We start from the raw sequence: 19,420 nt of genomic DNA, 5'->3' as shown, positions 1-19,420 counted from the left end.
CCAGAAGGTCATGGGGGACCTTGTCGAAGGCCTTACTGAAATCCAGGTACGCTCCATCCACGGCATTCCCCGCATCTACCCAGCTTGTAACTCTATCGAAGAAAGAGATCAGATTAGTCTGGCATGACTTGTTTTTGATAAATCCATGTTGACTATTAGCGATGACTGCTAAGATGGTGAAGCTGGGAGACGCCTGCTCTGACCCCTGGCCTTTGACCTGTGGGGTCCCGCAAGGCTCTATTTTGTCGCCCATGCTTTTTAACATCTACATGAAACCGCTGGGAGAGGTCATCCGGAGTTTTGGAGTTGGGTGCCATCTTTATGCGGATGACGCGCAACTCTACTACTCCTTTCCACCTAATTCCAAGGAGGCTTCTCAGGTGCTAGACGAGTGCCTGGCCGCTGTGTCGATCTGGATGAGGAAGAACAAGCTGAAGATCAATCCCGACAAGACAGAGGTCCTCCTGGTCGATCGTAAACCGGACCGGGGTATAGGGTGGTCACCTGTGTTGGACGGGGTTACACTCCCCCTAAAGCCACAGGTCCGCAGTTTGGGTGTCCTCTTGGATTCTTCGCTTACACTTGAGGCTCAGGTGTCGGCGGTATCCGGGAGGGCCTTTGCGCAACTGAGACTTGTGCGCCAACTGCGACCATACCTCGTGAAGGCTGATCTGGCCGGGGTGGTCCACGCCTTGGTCACCTCTAGAATGGACTACTGCAATGCGCTCTACATGGGACTGCCCTTGAAGACGGCTCGGAAACTTCAATTGGTCCAGCGGGCAGCAGCCAGGATGCTAACCGGGGCTCATTATCAAGAGAGGTCTACCCCTCTGTTTCAGGAGCTCCACTGGCTGCCATTTATTTTCCGAGCCCAATTCAAGGTGCAGGTGCTCACCTACAAAGCCCTAAACGGTTTGGGACCACCCTACCTGCATGACCGCATCTCCATCTACGAACCCACACGCTCGCTCCGGTCATCTGGGGAGGCCCTGCTCGTGATCCCACCCACATCGCAAGCGCGCTTGGTGGGGACACGGGACAGGGCCTTCTCTGTGGCGGCCCCCCGACTTTGGAACGCCCTTCCAAAAGATCTCCGACAGGCCCCTACTCTAGCTGTTTTCAGAAGGAATTTAAAAACTTGGCTGTTCCGTTGTGCCTTCTCAGACTAGGAATCCCCACCCCAAGTCCTAGTAGCACCTTAGCATAACTAATCGTCGCTGCACACTGCACTTTTAATCCTACGTGCCTCCTGCCATTTCAGCACTTTTAACCCTTGTACTCCATTGCGCCGGCCGAACCAGTTTTAATAATGTCTTGATGTACTGCCACTGTCGTTATTTTGCTTATTGTTTTGATTTGCTTTGCTATTGTTGTGTTATGTTTTCTATTGTATTGTGTTTTGAGGCTTCGGCCTGTGTAAGCCGCATCGAGTCCTTCGGGAGATGCTAGCGGGGTACAAATAAAGTTAATAATAATAATAAATAATAATATTTAAAAAGTCACGCAGGAGAGGAGAATGAAGAATATTTTACTTTTCCATTTTTCTTTAAAAAAAATCTTTACCATCGACAGGAAGAAAATAAAATTGGCTTTGAGCGAATTGAACAGCAGAGTCTGGCATCGTTTTTTTAATATATATATATCTATATATATATCTATATATACTCTGATATAATTCATACACCTGGTGCAGCACGTGGGGTGACTGCTGGGTTCACGTTTGCCGGGCCCATAACCCCTCTCGACCCACAACGGGATCAGGGTCAGGGTCTCAGGGCTCCCTCAGGCACTGCAGGTCTTCCTCCAGGAGAGGCTGCAGTAGACGTCTTGGATCGACTGGAGCTGATGGAAGGGCAGACTGTCTTGACAATCTTCATCCCAGCAGATGCCCGTGTGATCAATCTGTTGGGAAGACCGACTCAAAAGCTTGCTGGGTGCCACCATGACCCACAAGAGTCTCTATTGAGGTCATTATCTCCACCCTAAAGGTTGGAGCGGAAGACGCCAAGGAAAACCTGAGAGATTGGGGAAAGGGGCCGGCCAATTGTTGCTACTGGATCACAGCCAGCCTCCTACTTTGGCCCCACTTCACCCAGGCCACCCCAACCGGGCTGTGGCTACAGTGGTCATGGCCTTTGAGGGGTTTTCTTGTCATCTATTGGGGTATGAAGGCAAATTAAAACAATAACAACAACTGCAACTGTCTATCGTATTTACAACCATTCAATACACATACATACATATTTATAATCAAGGAGGAGGTCAGGAAGCACCCGAAGGCCCTCTGAGTGGCCTTAAAAAAAAACGAACGGAAAGTGCAATTCATAATACGGGGGCGTTCCCGCGTTCTGCCACGTTTGGTGGGAAAGCACCTCCGCAAGGCTGTGTCCCATGGATCGGAACGTTTCCGACCCAGCCCGAGGGAGAGCCTTGACCCCAAAGTGGAAGAGACATGCGGTTTCGGAGGGGGCTCTCTCTCCACTTAAAGCATAAACCAGAGTTCTCAAGGCAGGCTCTGAGGTGCCTCTGGGAAAAAGCCCCAAACGGGAAAAACTCCAGGTATCGGGTCGGAAACAGTTCAAATTAATCCAAGGTATGCTTTCTGAGAAAGAAAACAGAAGTGGATGAGAGAGGGAGGAACGTTCCAGTTTTCGTCTCTTCCCCCGCCTCAGTTTCCACATTGCAGTTTGGGCCTCCTTCCTCAGATTGAACCAGTTGGCTGCAGGAGACCCCAGGGGGGCCTTGAAGAGGAGGGGAGGGGTCTTCTTTTCCCCTCTCCCTCCCTAAAGAGTCACTTCTTGGGGGCTCTCTTCCAAAAGGAGGACTTGGCCTGGTAAGAAGAGCAAGAAACAGCAGAGGGAAAAGTTGCAAGCAGGCAACTGTCAGAAATATTATAAATTAACCAGGTATTTTAAATTACAAACTGTGAGTCAATTACTGAAAGGGTTAAATGGATGCAATGACTCAGCAAAAGCTGCAGTTCTATATAAGCTTAGTAGCAGTCAGTTTGAGGTAAACCTCAGTGGGAGAAAGGTCTCAGTCTGTGAGAGAAGCCTCTGTGTGAGTTAGGCTGCAGTTCTATATAAGCAGGTGTGCCAGTAGTTCAGTAGCCCTTAGTCTTAAGTGAATCTCAGTGGGAGAAAGGTCTCAGTCTATGAGAAGGCCTCACAGTGTGAGATACACCTTAGTCTGTGAGAAGGCCTTACAGTGTGAGCAGGCCTCACAGTGTGAGAAGGCCTCACAGTATGAGATACACCTTAGTCTGTGAGAAGGCCTCACAGTGTGAGATACACTTTAGTCTGTGAGAAGACCTCACAGTGTGAGATACACTTAGTCTGTGAGAAGACCTCACAGTGTGATGTAGGCCTTAATCAGTAAGAAGGTCTCACAGTGTGAGATATGCCTTAGTCTGTGAGAAGGCCTCACAGTGTGAGATACGCCTTTGAGAAGATCTCACAGTGTGAGGTAGGCCTTAATCAGTGAGAAGGTCTCACAGTGTGAGATATGCCTTAGTCTGTGAGAAGGCCTCACAGTGTGAGATACAGCTTGGTCAGTGAGAAGGCCTCAGAGTGTGAGATACACCTTAGTCTGTGAGAAGGCCTCACAGTGTGAGATAGGCCTTAGTCTGTGACAAGGCCTCACAGTGTGAGATACGCCTAAGTCTGTGAGAAGGCCTCACAGTGTGAGATACAGCTTGGTCAGTGAGAAGGCCTCAGAGTGTGAGATACACCTTAGTCTGTGAGAAGGCCTCACAGTGTGAGATAGGCCTTAATCTGTGAGAAGGCTTCACAGTGTGAGATACACCTAAGTCTGTGAGAAAGCCTCACAGTGTGAGATATGCCTTAGTCTGTGAGAAGGCCTCATAGTGTGAGATACGCCTTAGTCTGTAAGAAGGCCTCACACTGTGAGATACGCCTTAGTCTGTGAGAAGGCTTCATAGTGTGGCTTAATCTGTGAGAGGAGACCTCAGAGTGAGAGTTAGGCCTTAGTCTATGAGAAGGCCTGGTGTGAGAAGCTTCAGTGAGATGACAGAAGCCCCAGGGTAAAGGCTTCGTGTGTAAAGCTACTGTGTGAAGCTTCTGTGTAAGTTCAGTGTGAGAGCGAAGCAAGAAAGAAGCCCAGTATGGAAGTAAAGAAGGAAGTATAAAGAACTTTGCTCATGTTATGGAAACCTTGTTCTTGTAAATAGTGCAACCATATTATTTTACTACAAAGAAAAGCCTCCTATGGAAGAAATAACATTGGTCTGTGTGTTTTTGTTCTTTTTGTTACTTTGGGCTACTGGTGCTGAGTCATGCTGATGCTGTTAAGTTGCTTTGCTGCATATTTATGGGGAGGGTCTTTTGTTTATAAGACCACTCACCCAACAGCAACGGTGGCATTGCTGAGCAGACAGGGCTACCCAGATCAATGGGAGATACTTACCAGGCTCAACAACCACTGAGGAGGGCAGGGAGGATGGAAGGACGCTCTCTCCAGACTCAGGGTGGCCATCAGGTGACATCCAGCTAGGTTCAGGCAGTACATTTCCCATTGGTGTTGCATCCGTGGCAGTGCTCAGTGATTGCAGCAACTGCTGGTGGGCCATTTCCACCTCCTACAAAGGAAGGCAGCAAGGAGGACGGGGTCCCTGAGAAGGGCAGCAGCAACTGTGATGGGGGACTCCCTAACTCAGTGGTTCCCAGCCTGTGGTCTGTGGAGCACCAGTGGTACGCAAGAACTAAATATGGTCCGTGGCCTCACCGTTACTACACTGTTGCAACGACAGCAATTAGTCTCTCGAAACCCTCTTATAGTGCCGAGGCTTATTAATTATGGTTTTTTGTGGGCGAGCAGATGACAACTAGTGGATGGCATATATTCTCTATCAGAAAATAGAGCTGATGTAGTCTATCCAATGCAAATGGGGTTAATGTATCTGTGGAATAATGTCCAGAGTGTGAGAAAAAAAACTCGTCTGTTTGGGGCATGTGTGTATGTTGCAATTGGCCACCTTGATTAGCATTGAATAGCCTTGCAGCTTCAAAGCGTGGCTGAATCCTTTGTTGGGAGGTGTTAGCTGGCCCTGATTGTTTCCTGCCTGGAAGTCCCCTGTTATTTTTAATGTTGCTCTTTATTTGCTGTCCTGATTTTAAAGAGGAACACTAACCAATTCAAGGTGCAGGTACTCACCTACAAAGCCCTAAAAGGTTTGGGACCTGCCTACCTGCGTGACCGCATCTCCGTTTACGAAACCGCACGCTCCCTCCGATCATCTGGAGAGGCCTGCTCACAATCCCACCTGCGTCGCAGGCGTGTTTGGTTGGGACGAGGGGCAGGGCCTTCTCTGTAGTGGCCCCCTGACTCTGGAACTCTCTCCCTAAGGACATCAGACAACCCCCAACGTTGGCTGTCTTTAGGAAGAGCCTGAAGACCTGGCTGTTCCAGTGTGCCTTCCCAGAATAGGAAACTCCTGGCTTCAAGTCCCAAACGCACTTTGTTAGAGATTCAGGATTATCTGCACATTGCACCTACCGCCAAATACCTCTCTATATTACCTGTCAAGTTCAGTACTTTTAAATTTTGTCCATTTTGTCCAGGTTTTTAATTGCGTCACTGTGTCATTGTTTTACTGTTCTGTTGTTTTGCTTGATGTTTTATTATTTGCTTATGAGTTTTACTGTGTATTGTATGTTGTTGTTGTCGGCGGCCTCGGCCTTTGTAAGCCGCATCGAGTCCTTCAGGAGATTTTGCAGGGTATAAATAAAGTTAATAATAATAATAATAATAATAATAATAACATAACAGGGGAATTCCTGACAAGAAACAATAAGGGCCAGCTAACACCTCCCAACAAAGGGTTACCCCAGGCAGGAAGCAGCCTGGATTTGAAGCTGCAAGGCTATTCAATGCTAATGTATTTAATTTTGATTTTAATTTTAATCTAAATGTATTCTGACTGTATATTTTTGTCAAGGCATTGAATTATTCCCTATCTGTAAACCGCCTTGAGTCCCCTCTGGGATAGAGAAATTGATTAATTAATTTATTTAAAACATTTATATTCCACCCTTCTCACCCCACAGGGGACTCAGGAAGGAGCACAACATATATACGGCAAACATTCAATGACGCGACATAAAACCATAAATATATACAAACATTACATTAATTAAATAATCAAGGTGGTCAATTGCAACATTCACACTAGCCTCAAGCAGCCAAGAGTTCTTTCTCCCACCCTGGACATCATTCCACAGGTATATAAACCCCACTTGCCTAGTTTCCAACAGATTTCACAACCTCTGAGGATGCCTGCCATAGATGTGGGTGAAACATCAGGAGAGAATGCTTCTGGAACATGGAAAACTCACACCAACCCACTGATTCCGGGCATGGAAGCCTTCGACAACAATGTGACTGTCCTTTATCTAAAACTAGTGACTGAGGATGGCTCTGCCTCCATTAGCATCCCACAGTTCCTCGCTCTCCACAGCCTCCGCTCTCGGATTCCTGACTCACCTTCAGCCTGGTCAGCTTCAAAGTCAGCTGCTCTATCGTCCGGAAGATTGCGTCCACATCCCGAATGGCTTGGCTGGAGGGGGAAAGGTCCGAAGGGAGTGGCGGGCCTTCTGGGGCACCAAGCCAGGAGGCCAAGCTTTCCTTGGAAGGGCCCTGAGACGCAGGCGAGGGCCCGGCAGGAGACAAGCTCTTGACTTGGCAGGAGGCATCGGGTGCCGCTGCCGGACTGGTGCTCCCAGCATCTGTGTGGGACTCTCCCAAACCAGCTGGCAGACTCAAGTAGAAGCAGTTTCCTGAAGGCAAGAGAGGACCAGTTGGATTGGGATTTGGAAGAAAGATCTGGAGATCTAACATCTTCCTCGCTTGTCCCAGAAAAGGAGGGAGAAAAGGCAGAAAACCCCACTTGGTTGGTTTTAGGGAGAGCAACAACTAATCACAACCCTTCACCTAGCCCTTAGAAGGCTAGGTGTTCATTCTGCCCAAAGGCTTCCAGAGATCAGAGGAAGAGCTAATCTAGCTGTGTTCAAGGAGGTGGCCAGCCTAAGAGGAAGCAGCCACAGGGCATGCTGGGAGAGGGAACTTCCTCCACCAATAGACTGCCCCACTCAGCAGCAGAGGCTCTAGGTCACTGGCTGCATTTGGAGAAAAGGGAACTATAGCAGATAGTAGAGCTAGGAGAGCCAAGACCTGTCAAGCGGAGAGAAGGAGTTACATAAAGGTAGCAAAGCTGAGAGGGGTGAAACTCATAGTCCTCTATGGTAAGCTATTCATTACATTGCACTTTGGTGACACCTAGTGTTCAGCCTTATATTGCAAGCTCAGTCTTTTATGGCCAGCTATTCATTACATTGCGCTTTGGCGACACCTAGTGTTCAGCCTTATATTGCAAGTTCATAGTCTTCTATAGCAAACTATTCATTAAATTACACTTTGGTGACACTTAGTGTTCACTCTTCTATGGCAAGCTCATAGTCTTCTATGGCCAGCTATTCATTACATTGCGCTTTGGCGACACCTAGTGTTCAGCCTTATATTGCAAGTTCATAGTCTTCTATAGCAAACTATTCATTAAATTACACTTTGGTGACACTTAGTGTTCACTCTTCTATGGCAAGCTCATAGTCTTCTATGGCCAGCTATTCATTACATTGCGCTTTGGCGACACCTAGTGTTCAGCCTTATATTGCAAGTTCATAGTCTTCTATAGCAAACTATTCATTAAATTACACTTTGGTGACACTTAGTGTTCACTCTTCTATGGCAAGCTCATAGTCTTCTATGGCCAGCTATTCATTACATTGCGCTTTGGCGACACCTAGTGTTCAGTCTTATAATGCAAGCTCATAGTCTTCTATGGCATGCTATTCATTGCATTGCTTTTTGCTGCCACCTAGAGTTCCATGTGATATGTTAGGCTCATAGTTTTCTATGGCCAGCTATTCATTGCATTGCCCTTTGCTGCCACCTGGTGTTCAGATTTCCTTTGCTGCCACTTAGTGTTCAGTCTTATATTGCAAGCTCATAGTCTTCTATAGCTAGCTATTCATTGCATTGCCCGTTAGTGACACCTAGAGTTCTGTCTTATATTGCAGGCTCATAGTCTTCTATGACCAGCTATTCATTGCCTTGACCTTTGGTGACACCTAGTAGGTAGAACTAAATTCTCATTTGTTTCGCTGGTTAGAAGGATTTATGAACCCCTGTAACATTGCTGGGGCTAATCTGGTTTCTTTTCCTACCCTTAGAACGTATTTTGGTTTGGGAGTTGTGGATAATGCTGGGTTTTTCCAAAGCTTGCAATATAAGGCTGAACCCTAGGTGTCACCAAAGCGCAATGTCACGAGTAACCGGCCATAGAAGACTATGAGCTTGCAATATAAGGCTGAACACTAGGTGTTGCCAAAGCGCAATGTAACGAATAGCCGGCCATAGAAGACTATGAGCTTGCAATATAAGGCTGAACACTAGGTGTCGCCAAAGCGCAATGTAATGAATAGCTTGCCATAAAAACTATGAGCTTGCAATATAAGACTGAACACTAGGTGTTGCCAAAGCACAATATAATCAGTAGCCGGCCATAGAAGACTATGAGCTTGCAATATAAGGCTGAACACTAGGTGTCGCAAAAGCGCAATGTAATGAGTAGCCGGCCATAGAAGACTATGAGCTTGCAATATAAGGCTGAACACTAGGTGTCGCCAAAGCACAATGTAATGAATAGCTTGCCATAAAAAGTATGAGCTTGCAATATAAGACTGAACACTAGGTGTTGCCAAAGCGCAATGTAATGAGTAGCTGGCCATAGAAGACTATGAGCTTGCAATATAAGGCTGAACACTAGGTGTCGCCAAAGCACAATGTAATGAATAGCTTGCCATAAAAGGTATGAGCTTGCAATATAAGGCTGAACACTAGGTGTCGCAAAAGCGCAATGTAATGAGTAGCCGGCCATAGAAGACTATGAGCTTGCAATATAAGGCTGAACACTAGGTGTCGCCAAAGCACAATGTAATGAATAGCTTGCCATAAAAAGTATGAGCTTGCAATATAAGACTGAACACTAGGTGTTGCCAAAGCGCAATGTAATGAGTAGCTGGCTGTAGTGAATTCCCTACCTGTTAGGCTAGGAAAAGCCTAGAAAAGTAGGTCCAGGAAGTTCGGCAGTCATTTTGGAAAGGGTGCCGGGGGAATCCATTTTAGTTACTCATTTCCTGTTTAGAAAGAGCAGCTTTGGAGGGAAATCAGGGAAGGCTGTACTAGGTTGAATGAGAGTGGGTGGAGCCTAACTTGGCAAAAGGAAAAAAAATGACTTTAAGGGGATGTTTTGAAACCCTGTCAGGCAGATTGACTGGGGGTTTCAAAGAAGAAGGAGCTGGAAGTTAGGAGTGGAGAAGAGTTAGTGAGAGAGGCCTGAAACTGGTCAGTTGGCTAGCAGAGATAGCTAGTGAAAAGATTTCTACAGCTATTAGGGGAATAGCTGGTGGGGGAAAGAAGAGATAGATCTAGGCTAGGATTATCTGTGTTGCTGTTTAGAATTACTTTTAGAGAAGCATTCCTGTCAGTAAATTCTGTGGAGGGAGAGAGGTGTTCCTGTGTAACTAAGTCTGAACTGCTTAAAGTAACTACACGCTTTTAAGTCAATACTCTGAAACAGCTAAGCTTTATACCTGTATTGTTCTAGTTCTCTTAAATAAACATCATTTTTTTGTTGTTCACAACACCTGCCTCACATGTGCCTCTGTGGGTGAAGTTTTAAAAAGCAGTTTCATGCAGCAAACAAGAATCTATGGTGGCAGCGTATAATTTAAAGAACAACCTTTTAGTGTTACCTCAGAACACAAGCCTGAGGGCTAGTGCAACACATTCTTGCCTAAGATACTTCCAGTAAGACAAGGGCTTATCAGTGCTTTTAAATTTTGGTGGCGGCCAGAGGGTTTTTAAAAAGGGTTTTCGGCTAGAAGAAAGTTCCAGCTTTCCTTACAGCTTGTTATTTTGGGCTTTAAAACACAGAAGACTCAAATTTCCGTAATACCAGCCATAGAAGACTATGAGCTTGCAATATAAGGCTGAACACTAGGTGTCGCCAAAGCACAATGTAATGAGTAGCTGGCCATATAAGACTATGAGCTTTCAATGAGGCAGAACACTAGGTGTCGCAAAAGCACAATGTAATGAGTAGCTGGCCATAGAAGACGATGAGCTTTCAATATGAGGCAGAACACTAGGTGTCGCAAAAGCGCAATATAATGAGTAGCTGGCCATAGAAGACTATGAGCTTGCAATATAAGGCTGAACACTAGGTGTCGCAAAAGCGCAATATAATGAGTAGCTGGCCATAGAAGACTATGAGCTTGCAATATAAGGCTGAACACTAGGTGTTGCAAAAGCGCAATATAATGAGTAGCTGGCCATAGAAGACTATGAGCTTGCAATATAAGGCTGAACACTAGGTGTCGCAAAAGCGCAATATAATGAGTAGCTGGCCATAGAAGACCATGAGCTTGCAACGTAAGACTGAACACAAGGTGTTCTTGACCCCTGTTTTAGCATCCCTGAGGAGCCAGCAGCCTTTGGAAAGGATGTTGTGGGGTGGGAATGGATGTGTTGGGGGAGCTGCAGCATGAGAAAGGTGGTGTGCTTCATTTTGCTCTCTTCTGACAGTACCCTCATGCCAACAGAGGCATGCAGGTTTTCTGTTTGTTGTGGAGTATCTCTTAAGACTCATCCAGTTTCCTATTCCGTAAGAGCCACACTCTGGTGATAGGGTCTGCACCCTTCAAGAAGCGACACTGTGGTCCCCCCGCCCCTCCGGAAGCCCTTTCTGGTTCTTAGGAACAAAGAAGTGCCAATTTCTTTTTCTTTACCATCCACATTATCCGCCTCTCCAGCATCAGTTCCTGACCGGCTGCCCTCTGGCAAGGGCCAAGCACCGCCTGTCCCCTCCACCACCTCGGCTGTGCAAGAGACACCGGAAAGGAGAAGGAAAGAGTGTGGTGTCGAAGGGGAGAAAATGTGGGGAAGGGGGAGAGAAGAGAGAGAGAGAGAGACATTACTATGATCAAACCCCAAAATCAAAAGGAGCCTGTTAGTGCCCAACACCCACAGAAAGCATCCAGAGAGGGCAGGGAGGGAATCGGGGAGGGAGGAAAAGAAGGCAGGGATTTGCGGCATGCACATTCCAATCAATATCCCAGAGATTGAGAAGAAAAGAGCAAACAAGCCCCGTCGGGACAGACTAAAGAGAAAAAAGAAGTCTTGGGTTTGCAGTGCTTCAGTTCAAAACCAACCCCACTGGGCCTTCTTTTCCCTTCCTGACTGTCTCGTTTTCCCTTCAGAAGGGCCATAGAGAAGCATGTTAGTTTGCAGCCAGAAGGACTCGTGACACAGGCAGGTTCAGAGAGGGAGATGCAATCCCTTCTGTACGATGTTTAGCTCACTGCAGTTCACATTTCTAAGCTGCCTTGGAGGGAACACAGGCGATAAATCAAATCCAAGCTCAGGGGGAACCACAACTGGGTTGCTGTGAGTTTTATGACGTGTATGGCCAAGTTACAGAAGCATTCTCTCCTGACGTTTCACCTGCATCTACGGCAGGCATCCTTAGAGGTTGTGAGGTTTGTTGGAAACTAGGCAAATGGGGTTTACGTATCTGTGGAATATTGCTCAGTATGGGAGAAAGAACTCTTGTTCTGCTTGAGGCATGTCACCTTGGTCACCTTGATTAATATTATGCCTATGTTTTTGTTTTATATTGTATGTTTTTGTATTATTTTGCATATGTGGAAAGCGCTCTGAGTCCTCTAGGGGAAACAGGGTGGTATATAAATAAAGTATTATTATTATTATTATTATTATTATTATTATTATTATTATTAATCAAGGTGACCAAGGGCAACAAGGAGCCCCTGGTGGCGCAGTGGGTTAAACCCCTGTGCCGGCAGGACTGAAGACCGACAGGTCGCAGGTTCGTATCTGGGGAGAGGCGGATGAGCTCCCTCTATCAGTTCCAGCTCCTCATGCGGGGACATGAGAGAAGCCTCCCACAAGGATGATTTAAAAAAACATCAAATCATCCGGGCGTCCCCTGGGCAACGTCCTTGCAGACGGCCAATTCTCTCACACCAGAAGCGACTTGCAGTTTCTCAGGTTGCTCCTGACACGACCAAAAAACAAACAAACAAACAAACAAACAAACAAACAAGGGCAACATTCACACATGCCTCAAGCAGAACAAGAGTACGTGTGAAAAAGATCTTGGAGTCCTCGTGGACAACAAGTTAAACATGAGCCAACAATGTGATGTGGCGGCAAAAAAAGCCAATGGGATTTTGGCCTGCATCAATAGGAGCCTAGTGTCTAGATCTAGGGAAGTAATGCTACTCCTCTATTCTGCTTTGGTTAGACCACATCTGGAATATTGTGTCCAATTCTGGGCACCACAATTCAAGAGAGATATTGACAAGCTGGAATGTGTCCAGAGGAGGGCGACTAAAATGATCAAGGGTCTGGAGAACAAGCCCTATGAGGAGCGGCTTAGGGAACTGGGCATGTTTAGCCTGAAGAAGGCTGAGAGGAGATATGATAGCCATGTATAAATATGTGAGAGGAAGCCACAGGGAGGAGGGAGCAAGCTTGTTTTCTGCTTCCCTGGAGACTAGGACGCAATGGAACAATGGCTTCAAACTACAAGAGAGGAGATTCCATCTGAACATAAGGAAGAACTTCCTGACTGTGAGAGCCGTTCAGCAGTGGAACTCTCTGCCCCGGAGTGTGGTGGAGGCTCCTTCTTTGGAAGCTTTTAAGCAGAGGCTGGATGGCCATTTGTCAGGGGTGATTTGAATGCAATATTCCTGCTTCTTGGCAGAATGGGGTTGGACTGGATGGCCCATGAGGTCTCTTCCAACTCTTTGATTCTATGATTCTATGATTCTTTCTCCCACACTGGACATTATTCCAGATATGTAAACCCCAACGGACCTCACAACCTCTAAGGATGCCTGCCATACATGTGGGCCAAACATCAGGAGAGAATGCTTCTGGAATATGGCCATACAGCCTGGAAAACTCACATGATTCCAACCACGAAAGTCTTTGACAATACATGGAACCACAAGTGCTTCCTTGTCACTCAGAGGAGATGTATCTCTGTTAAGGTTTCAAAGGAGGAGCAGCGACCTTACCTTTCCGCACCACTTGGTAGCCACCGTGCCCCTCGGCCTCCGCAGCGGGTGCTGGCGTGAGGGATGTTTCCACCTCGCTCTGGCCCACACAATCCTCCTTTTCCAGGCCCTTGCCAACCTCCCCCTCCCCCTCCATGCCTGCACTCTGGGGGCCTCCTGCCTCAAGCCCAGTCCGGAGGCCCCCCAATTCCACAAACTCTGAGGGACTGCTGCTCTCTGTGGGCTCCGTTGGCTCTTCCTGACTCCCTGAGTCCTGGCTGGCCAGCACTGAATCCCAGTGAGGATGGGCACCGGCCACAGACGGCGTGGGGGTCACGTCCTCATCGGGGTCCCGGCAGGGGAGGAAGCTTCGCAGGAGCAGGTGGCGAAGGGTTTCCACTGCAAGAGGAAGCAGAGGAGGAGGAAAAGGGCAATGAGCAGAGCCATGGAGAGGAGGGCGAAGAATGGGCAAAACCCTCCTCAAGCCACCATCCCCTTCCGTTCTTGAGTCGCCACACAAGTCACTGGGATGTTGTGTGGTTTCTGTTCTAGTACATCACAAGTGCAGAACCTGATCTTGCACATCACAAGTGCTAAACTTGACTCAGCACATAGAAGATGGTTTTGAAAGGCAGCAGATTACAGGAGGTGTCTTCATAGACCTCTCAGCAGCATATGATACTGTACATCATCGCCTGAGAAAAATGTATAATATTACAAAGGACTACCACCCCACCCGCTTCATAGGAAATCTGCTACAAAACAGGAGCTTTTTTGTTGAGTTCCAGGGTCAGAGAAGCAGATGGCAAAGTCAGAACGGACTGCCCCAGGGGAGCGTGCTTGCTCCATCAATGTTTAACATTTACACAAATGACCAGCCAGTGCATGAAGGGACATCGTGCCATCACCGCTCAAGCAGGGAGCTTTGAAATGGTTGAACAGAAGCTCTCTGCAGCTTTAGGTGCTCTTACTGGAGAGGAGATTCCATCTGAACATTAGGAAGAACTTCCTGACTGTGAGAGCCGTTCAGCAGTGGAACTCTCTGCCCCGGAGTGTGGTGGAGGCTCCTTCTTTGGAAGCTTTTAAGCAGAGGCTGGATGGCCATTTGTCAGGGGTGATTTGAATGCAATATTCCTGCTTCTTGGCAGGGGGTTGGACTGGATGGCCCATGAGGTCTCTTCCAACTCTTTGATTCTATGATTCTATGATTCTATGAAATATGTGAGAGGAAGCCACAGGGAGGAGGGAGCAAGCTTGTTTTCTGCTTCCTTGGAGACTAGGATGCAGAACAATGGCTTCAAACTACAAGAAAGGAGATTCCATCTGAACATGAGGAAGAACTTCCTGACTGCGAGAGCCGTTCAGCAGTGGAACTCTCTGCCCCGGAGTGTGGTGGAGGCTCCTTCTTTGGAAGCTTTTAAGCAGAGGCTGGATGGCCATTTGTCAGGGGTGATTTGAATGCAATATTCCTGCTTCTTGGCAGGGGGTTGGACTGGATGGCCCATGAGGTCTCTTCCAACTCTTTGATTCTATGATTCTATGACTGCCTATTACAGGGATACATTCCTAATCCATCTAAAATGCAGATGTGTACTTTTCATCTTAAGAGACACTCGCTGGAACACCTCAGCAAGCGAGAGTTCAAAAGTGGCAGGCTCAAACCCAGCACCTCAATCCGTGGGTGATACCAGATGAGAGACTCCCCCCTGGGCACACAGAAGACTGGGCGACTTGGAAGGCGCTGAACAGACTGCGCTCTGGCACCACGAGATGCAGAGCCAACCTCAAGAAATGGGGCTACAAAGTGGAATCCATGACATGCGAGTGCGGAGAAGAGCAGACCACTGACCACCTGCTGGAATGCAACCTGAGTCCTGCCACATGCATGATGGAGGACCTTCTTGCGGCAACACCAGAGGCACTCCAAGTGGCCAGATACTGGTCAAAGGACATTTAATCAGCTACCAAGTTTGCAATATTTGTGTTGTTTTTTTATCTGTTTGTTTGTTTTGTTCTGTTAGAAATGTAATACAATGTTCTGGTTGCGGATGACACGATAAATAAATATCTTAAGAACAGACAAGCATCTCAAGTTCTGAGAATTTCCTGGGAAGGAATCCCACTGGAGCATTGGAGTACACTCAAATACCTGGGAGTCACTCTGGACCAAGCTCTGACTTAGTAGAAGCACTGCTTGACTAGCAAACAAAAAGTGGGTGTTAGAAATAATAGCATACGAAAGCTGACTGGCAGAACCTGGGAATCACAACCAGACACAGTGAAGACATCTGCCCTTGCGCTTTGCTACTATGCTGCTGAATACGCATGCCCATGTGGAATACATCTCACCACGTCAAAACAGTGGATGACACTCTCAATGAGACATGCTGCATTAGCCCAGGATATCTATACCCCACATTGCTAGAGAAATAACACTGTTTAGTTGGTATTGCACCACCTGACATCTGCCGGGAAGTAGCAGCTTGTTATGAAAGGACCAAGGCATTGACATCTCCGGCCCATCCTCTGTTCAGATATCAGCCAGTAAGGCAACACCTTAAATCAAGAAATAGCTTCTTAAGATCTACAGAAATACTCGCAGGAACACTTCAGCAAGTGAGAGTCCACAAGTGGCAGGCTCAAACACAGCACTTCAATCATTGGCCGAGACTGGATGAGAAACTCCCTCCTGGGCACACAGAAGAGTGGACAACCTGGAAGGCATTGAACAGACTGTGATCTGGCACCACAAGATGCAGAGCTAACCTTAAGAAATGGGGCCACAAAGTGGAGTCCACGACATGTGAGTGTGGAGAAGGGCAAACCACAGACCATGTACTACAGTGCAAGCTGAGCCCTGCCACATGCACAATGGAGGACCTTCTTACACCAGAGTGGACAGCTTCTGCTCAAAGGACATTTAGCATCATGCCAAATTCTTTTGTTTGTGTTTTTAAATGCATTTTAACTGTACCCTCAACTCGCTTCTGACACGATAAATAAATTATTTATTTATTGTGCGCCCAGGAGGGAGTTTCTCATCCAGTCTCAGCCAATGATTGAAGTCCTGGGTCTGAGCCTGCCACTTTTGGACTCTCACTTGCTGAGGTGTTCCTGTGAATATTTACTACATTTATATGCCGCCCTTCCCACCCTGAAGGGGACTCAGTGCGTCTTATAAGTTTATAATTGTTTCTTATTTTTGTGCTATTTTCTTTGGACTTCAATCTGGTCTTGATCTTATACTATAAACTGAAAATTTTCTTTGATTTTAAATGTAATGTATCGCATTTGTATATTGTAAACCGCTCCAAGCCTTCGGGGAATAGCGGTATATAAAATTGATTATATATACATATACATATATATATATATAGAGAGAGAGAGAGAGAGATAGTCATTGGTGTTGCTATGGCTGGGCAAAATAAGCAGCATTTTCACCTGATGTTTCGCCTGGATCTGTGGCTGACATCTTTTGAAGATCCTCTGAAGATGCCAGCCACAGATACAGGCAAAACGTCAGGAGAAAATGCTGCTGGAACATGGCCGTACAGCCTAGAAACCACACAACGCCCCAGCCTTTGACAACCCTGTCATTTCCACGAACTGCTCCAACCAAGGAAAGAATCAGCTGCAGAATCAACAGAATCAACCTCTCAGTCGGAAGCGGACCCTCAACAGCAACCCACAGGGGCATGTTCCCCATACAGCAAGGTCAGCCCCCTTTCCCCTCAGTCCTAGATGTAAGTCCAGACCTTTGCAAGGACACAGAAAAGCATTAGGGGACAAAACTCTGGGAAAACTCAGGGGAGCCTCACCATCCTCCATGGCCGATTCGGCCAGACTCTCCGAAAAGGCAGGCTGTCTTTGGGGAGAGGGTTGTGAGGACCTGCTTGGCTCCATCCCGTCCTCCAACGGAAGCCGTTCCACTGCCCTGGGCATCTGCGGCGAAGCAGTCGGCGGCTGGCCTTCCTCTTCCTCCTCCTCCTCCTCCTCATTGCGTCTCACCTCCATTGGGACAGGAAGCGTTTCTTCAAGAAGGGTGTCCGTTGGGGTCTCATCTGAGGAGGACAATTGGCGAGAGAGAGAAGCTTTCAAATGGCCCATTTCTAATTCTAATTTCTAAAGGGGTGTCAGTACTGTGGTTTAAATGTGGTGAAAATATGATCATTTAAACCAGTGTTTCTCAACCTGGGGGTCAGGACCCCTGGTAGCGGGGGGCAGGGGGTGTCACGAGGGGGGTGTCAGAGGGGTTGCCGAAGACCATCAGAAAACCATTTTCCGTTGGTCATGGGGGTTCTGTGTGGGAAGTTTGGCTCATTTCTACCATTGGCGGGGTTTAGAATGCTCTTTTATTGTGGGTGAACTATAAATCCCTGCAACTACAACTCCCAAATGTCAAGGTTTATTTTCCCCAAACTCCACCAGTGTTCACACTTGGGCATATTGAGTATCCATGCCAACTTTGGTCCAGATCTGTCATTGTTTGAATCCATAGTGCTCTCTGAATAAAGGTGAACTACAACTCTAAAACTCAAGGCCAATCACCACTAAGGTAAAGGTAGTCCCCTGACATTAAGTCCAGTCATGTCTGACTCTGGGGTGTGGTGCTCATCTCCATTTCTAAGCCGAAGAGCCAGCGTTGTCCGTAGACACCTCCAAGGTCATGTGGCTGGCATGACTGCATGGAGCGCCGTTACCTTCCCGCCGGAGCAGTACCTATTGATCTACTCACATTTGCATGTTTTCGAACTGCTAGGTTGGCAGAAGCTAGGGCTGACAGCGGAAGCTCACGCCGCTCCCCGGAATCGAACCTGCGACCTTTCGATCAACAAGCTCAGCAGCTCAGTGCTTTAATCCACTGTGCCACCGGGGGCTCCCAATCACCACTAAACCCTTCCAGTATTTTCTGTTGATCATGCTCCCATGATCTGTGTGCCGTTTGGTTCACTTCCACCATTGGTGGAGTTTAGAATGCTCTCTGGTTGTAGGTGAACTATAAAACCCTGCAACTACAACTCCCAAACAACAAAATCAATCCCCCCCCCACCCCCAGTATTCTAATTTGGGCGTATTGGGTATTTGTGCCATATTTGGTCCAGTAAATGAAAATACATCCTGCATATCATGTATTTACATTACAATTAATAACAGTAGCAAAATTACAATTATGCAGTAGCCACGAAAATAATGTTATGTTTGGGGGTCACCACAACATAGAATCATAGAATCAAAGAGTTGGAAAAGACCTCATGGGCCATCCAGTCCAACCCCATTCTGCCAAGAAGCAGGAATATTGCATTCAAATCACCCCTGACAGATGGCCATCCAGCCTCTGTTTAAAAGCTTCCAGAGAAGGAGCTTCCACCACACTCCAGGGCAGAGAGTTCCACTGCTGAACGGCTCTCACAGTCAGGAAGTTCTGAGGAACTGTTTTAAGGGGTTGCGGCATTAGGAAGGTTGAGAACCACTGGTTTAAACTCTGTGTTCGATGTAAGAAATGTAATGTTGTGCAAGGGTTAATTGCACAGAGCTATGATTTTTGCCTAGAGCGTAACTCTGCACTGTTCCTGTCCTGTCACACATTCCAGCACATGTTCTTCTTTTACCAATGTCCGGTCAAGAGGAAAGATGTGTCTTTGGCTACTTCTGTGTACATAGTTTTTGTAGTTTTTAGAAAAAACAGCAATAAATCTTTAAGTCAATAAATCAATAAATCTTTTAGGGCGACTACAATATCAAGGGTCTGGAGAACAAGCCCTATGAGGAGTGGCTTAAAGAGCTGGGCATGTTTAGCCTGCAGAAGAGAAGGCTGAGAGGAGATATGATAGCCATGTATAAATATGTGAGAGGAAGTCACAGGGAGGAGGGAGCAAGTTTGTTTTCTGCTTCCTTGGAGACTAGGACGCAGAACAATGGCTTCAAACTACAAGAAAGGAGATTCCATCTGAACATGAGGAAGAACTTCCTGACTGTGAGAGCCGTTCAGCAGTGGAACTCTCTGCCCCGGAGTGTGGTGGAGGCTCCTTCTTTGAAAGCTTTTAAGCAGAGGCTGGATGGCCATCTGTCAGGGGTGATTTGAATGCAATATTCCTGCTTCTTGGCAGGGGGTTGGACTGGATGGCCCATGAGGTCTCTTCCAACTCTTTGATTCTATGATTCTATGATAGCCATGTATAAATATGTGAGAGGAAGTCACAGGGAGGAGGGAGCAAGCTTGTTTACTGCTTCCCTGGAGACTAGGACGCAATGGAGCAACG

General features: G+C 47.0%; 1 protein-coding gene and 1 long non-coding RNA gene across 6 annotated transcripts in view; both read right to left on the bottom strand.

Annotated features, from left to right (window-relative positions):
• Nucleotides 1–1,512: 1,512 nt before the first annotated feature.
• ARHGEF11 (Rho guanine nucleotide exchange factor 11) overlaps nucleotides 1,513–19,420 on the bottom strand; it is a 130,174-nt gene continuing 112,266 nt past the window's right edge. For 4 of the 5 annotated variants that reach the window (XM_060758238.2, XM_060758239.2, XM_060758241.2 and 1 more), the window contains 6 exons: nucleotides 16,979–17,221; nucleotides 13,182–13,559; nucleotides 10,866–10,955; nucleotides 6,502–6,794; nucleotides 4,426–4,597; nucleotides 1,513–2,830 (listed from right to left, as the gene is read on the bottom strand). In XM_060758238.2, coding sequence (XP_060614221.2) covers nucleotides 2,784–2,830; nucleotides 4,426–4,597; nucleotides 6,502–6,794; nucleotides 10,866–10,955; nucleotides 13,182–13,559; nucleotides 16,979–17,221 — 1,223 coding nt within the window. In that variant the 3' untranslated portion in view covers nucleotides 1,513–2,783. The remainder of the gene's footprint in view (nucleotides 2,831–4,425; nucleotides 4,598–6,501; nucleotides 6,795–10,865; nucleotides 10,956–13,181; nucleotides 13,560–16,978; nucleotides 17,222–19,420) is intronic. The other variant, XM_060758242.2, reaches the window with a different exon arrangement.
• Nucleotides 3,330–4,418, bottom strand: LOC137097718 (uncharacterized). Its single transcript, XR_010910385.1, has 2 exons — nucleotides 3,966–4,418; nucleotides 3,330–3,859 (listed from the first exon to the last, which is right to left on the bottom strand). It is a non-coding gene; the product is annotated as an uncharacterized lncRNA (long non-coding RNA).

The sequence above is a fragment of the Anolis sagrei genome, chromosome 12, assembly GCF_037176765.1.
Source record: "Anolis sagrei isolate rAnoSag1 chromosome 12, rAnoSag1.mat, whole genome shotgun sequence".
In the NCBI taxonomy this organism is placed as follows: Eukaryota; Metazoa; Chordata; class Lepidosauria; order Squamata; family Dactyloidae; genus Anolis; species Anolis sagrei.
This window is presented reverse-complemented; position numbering and strand designations above follow the sequence as displayed.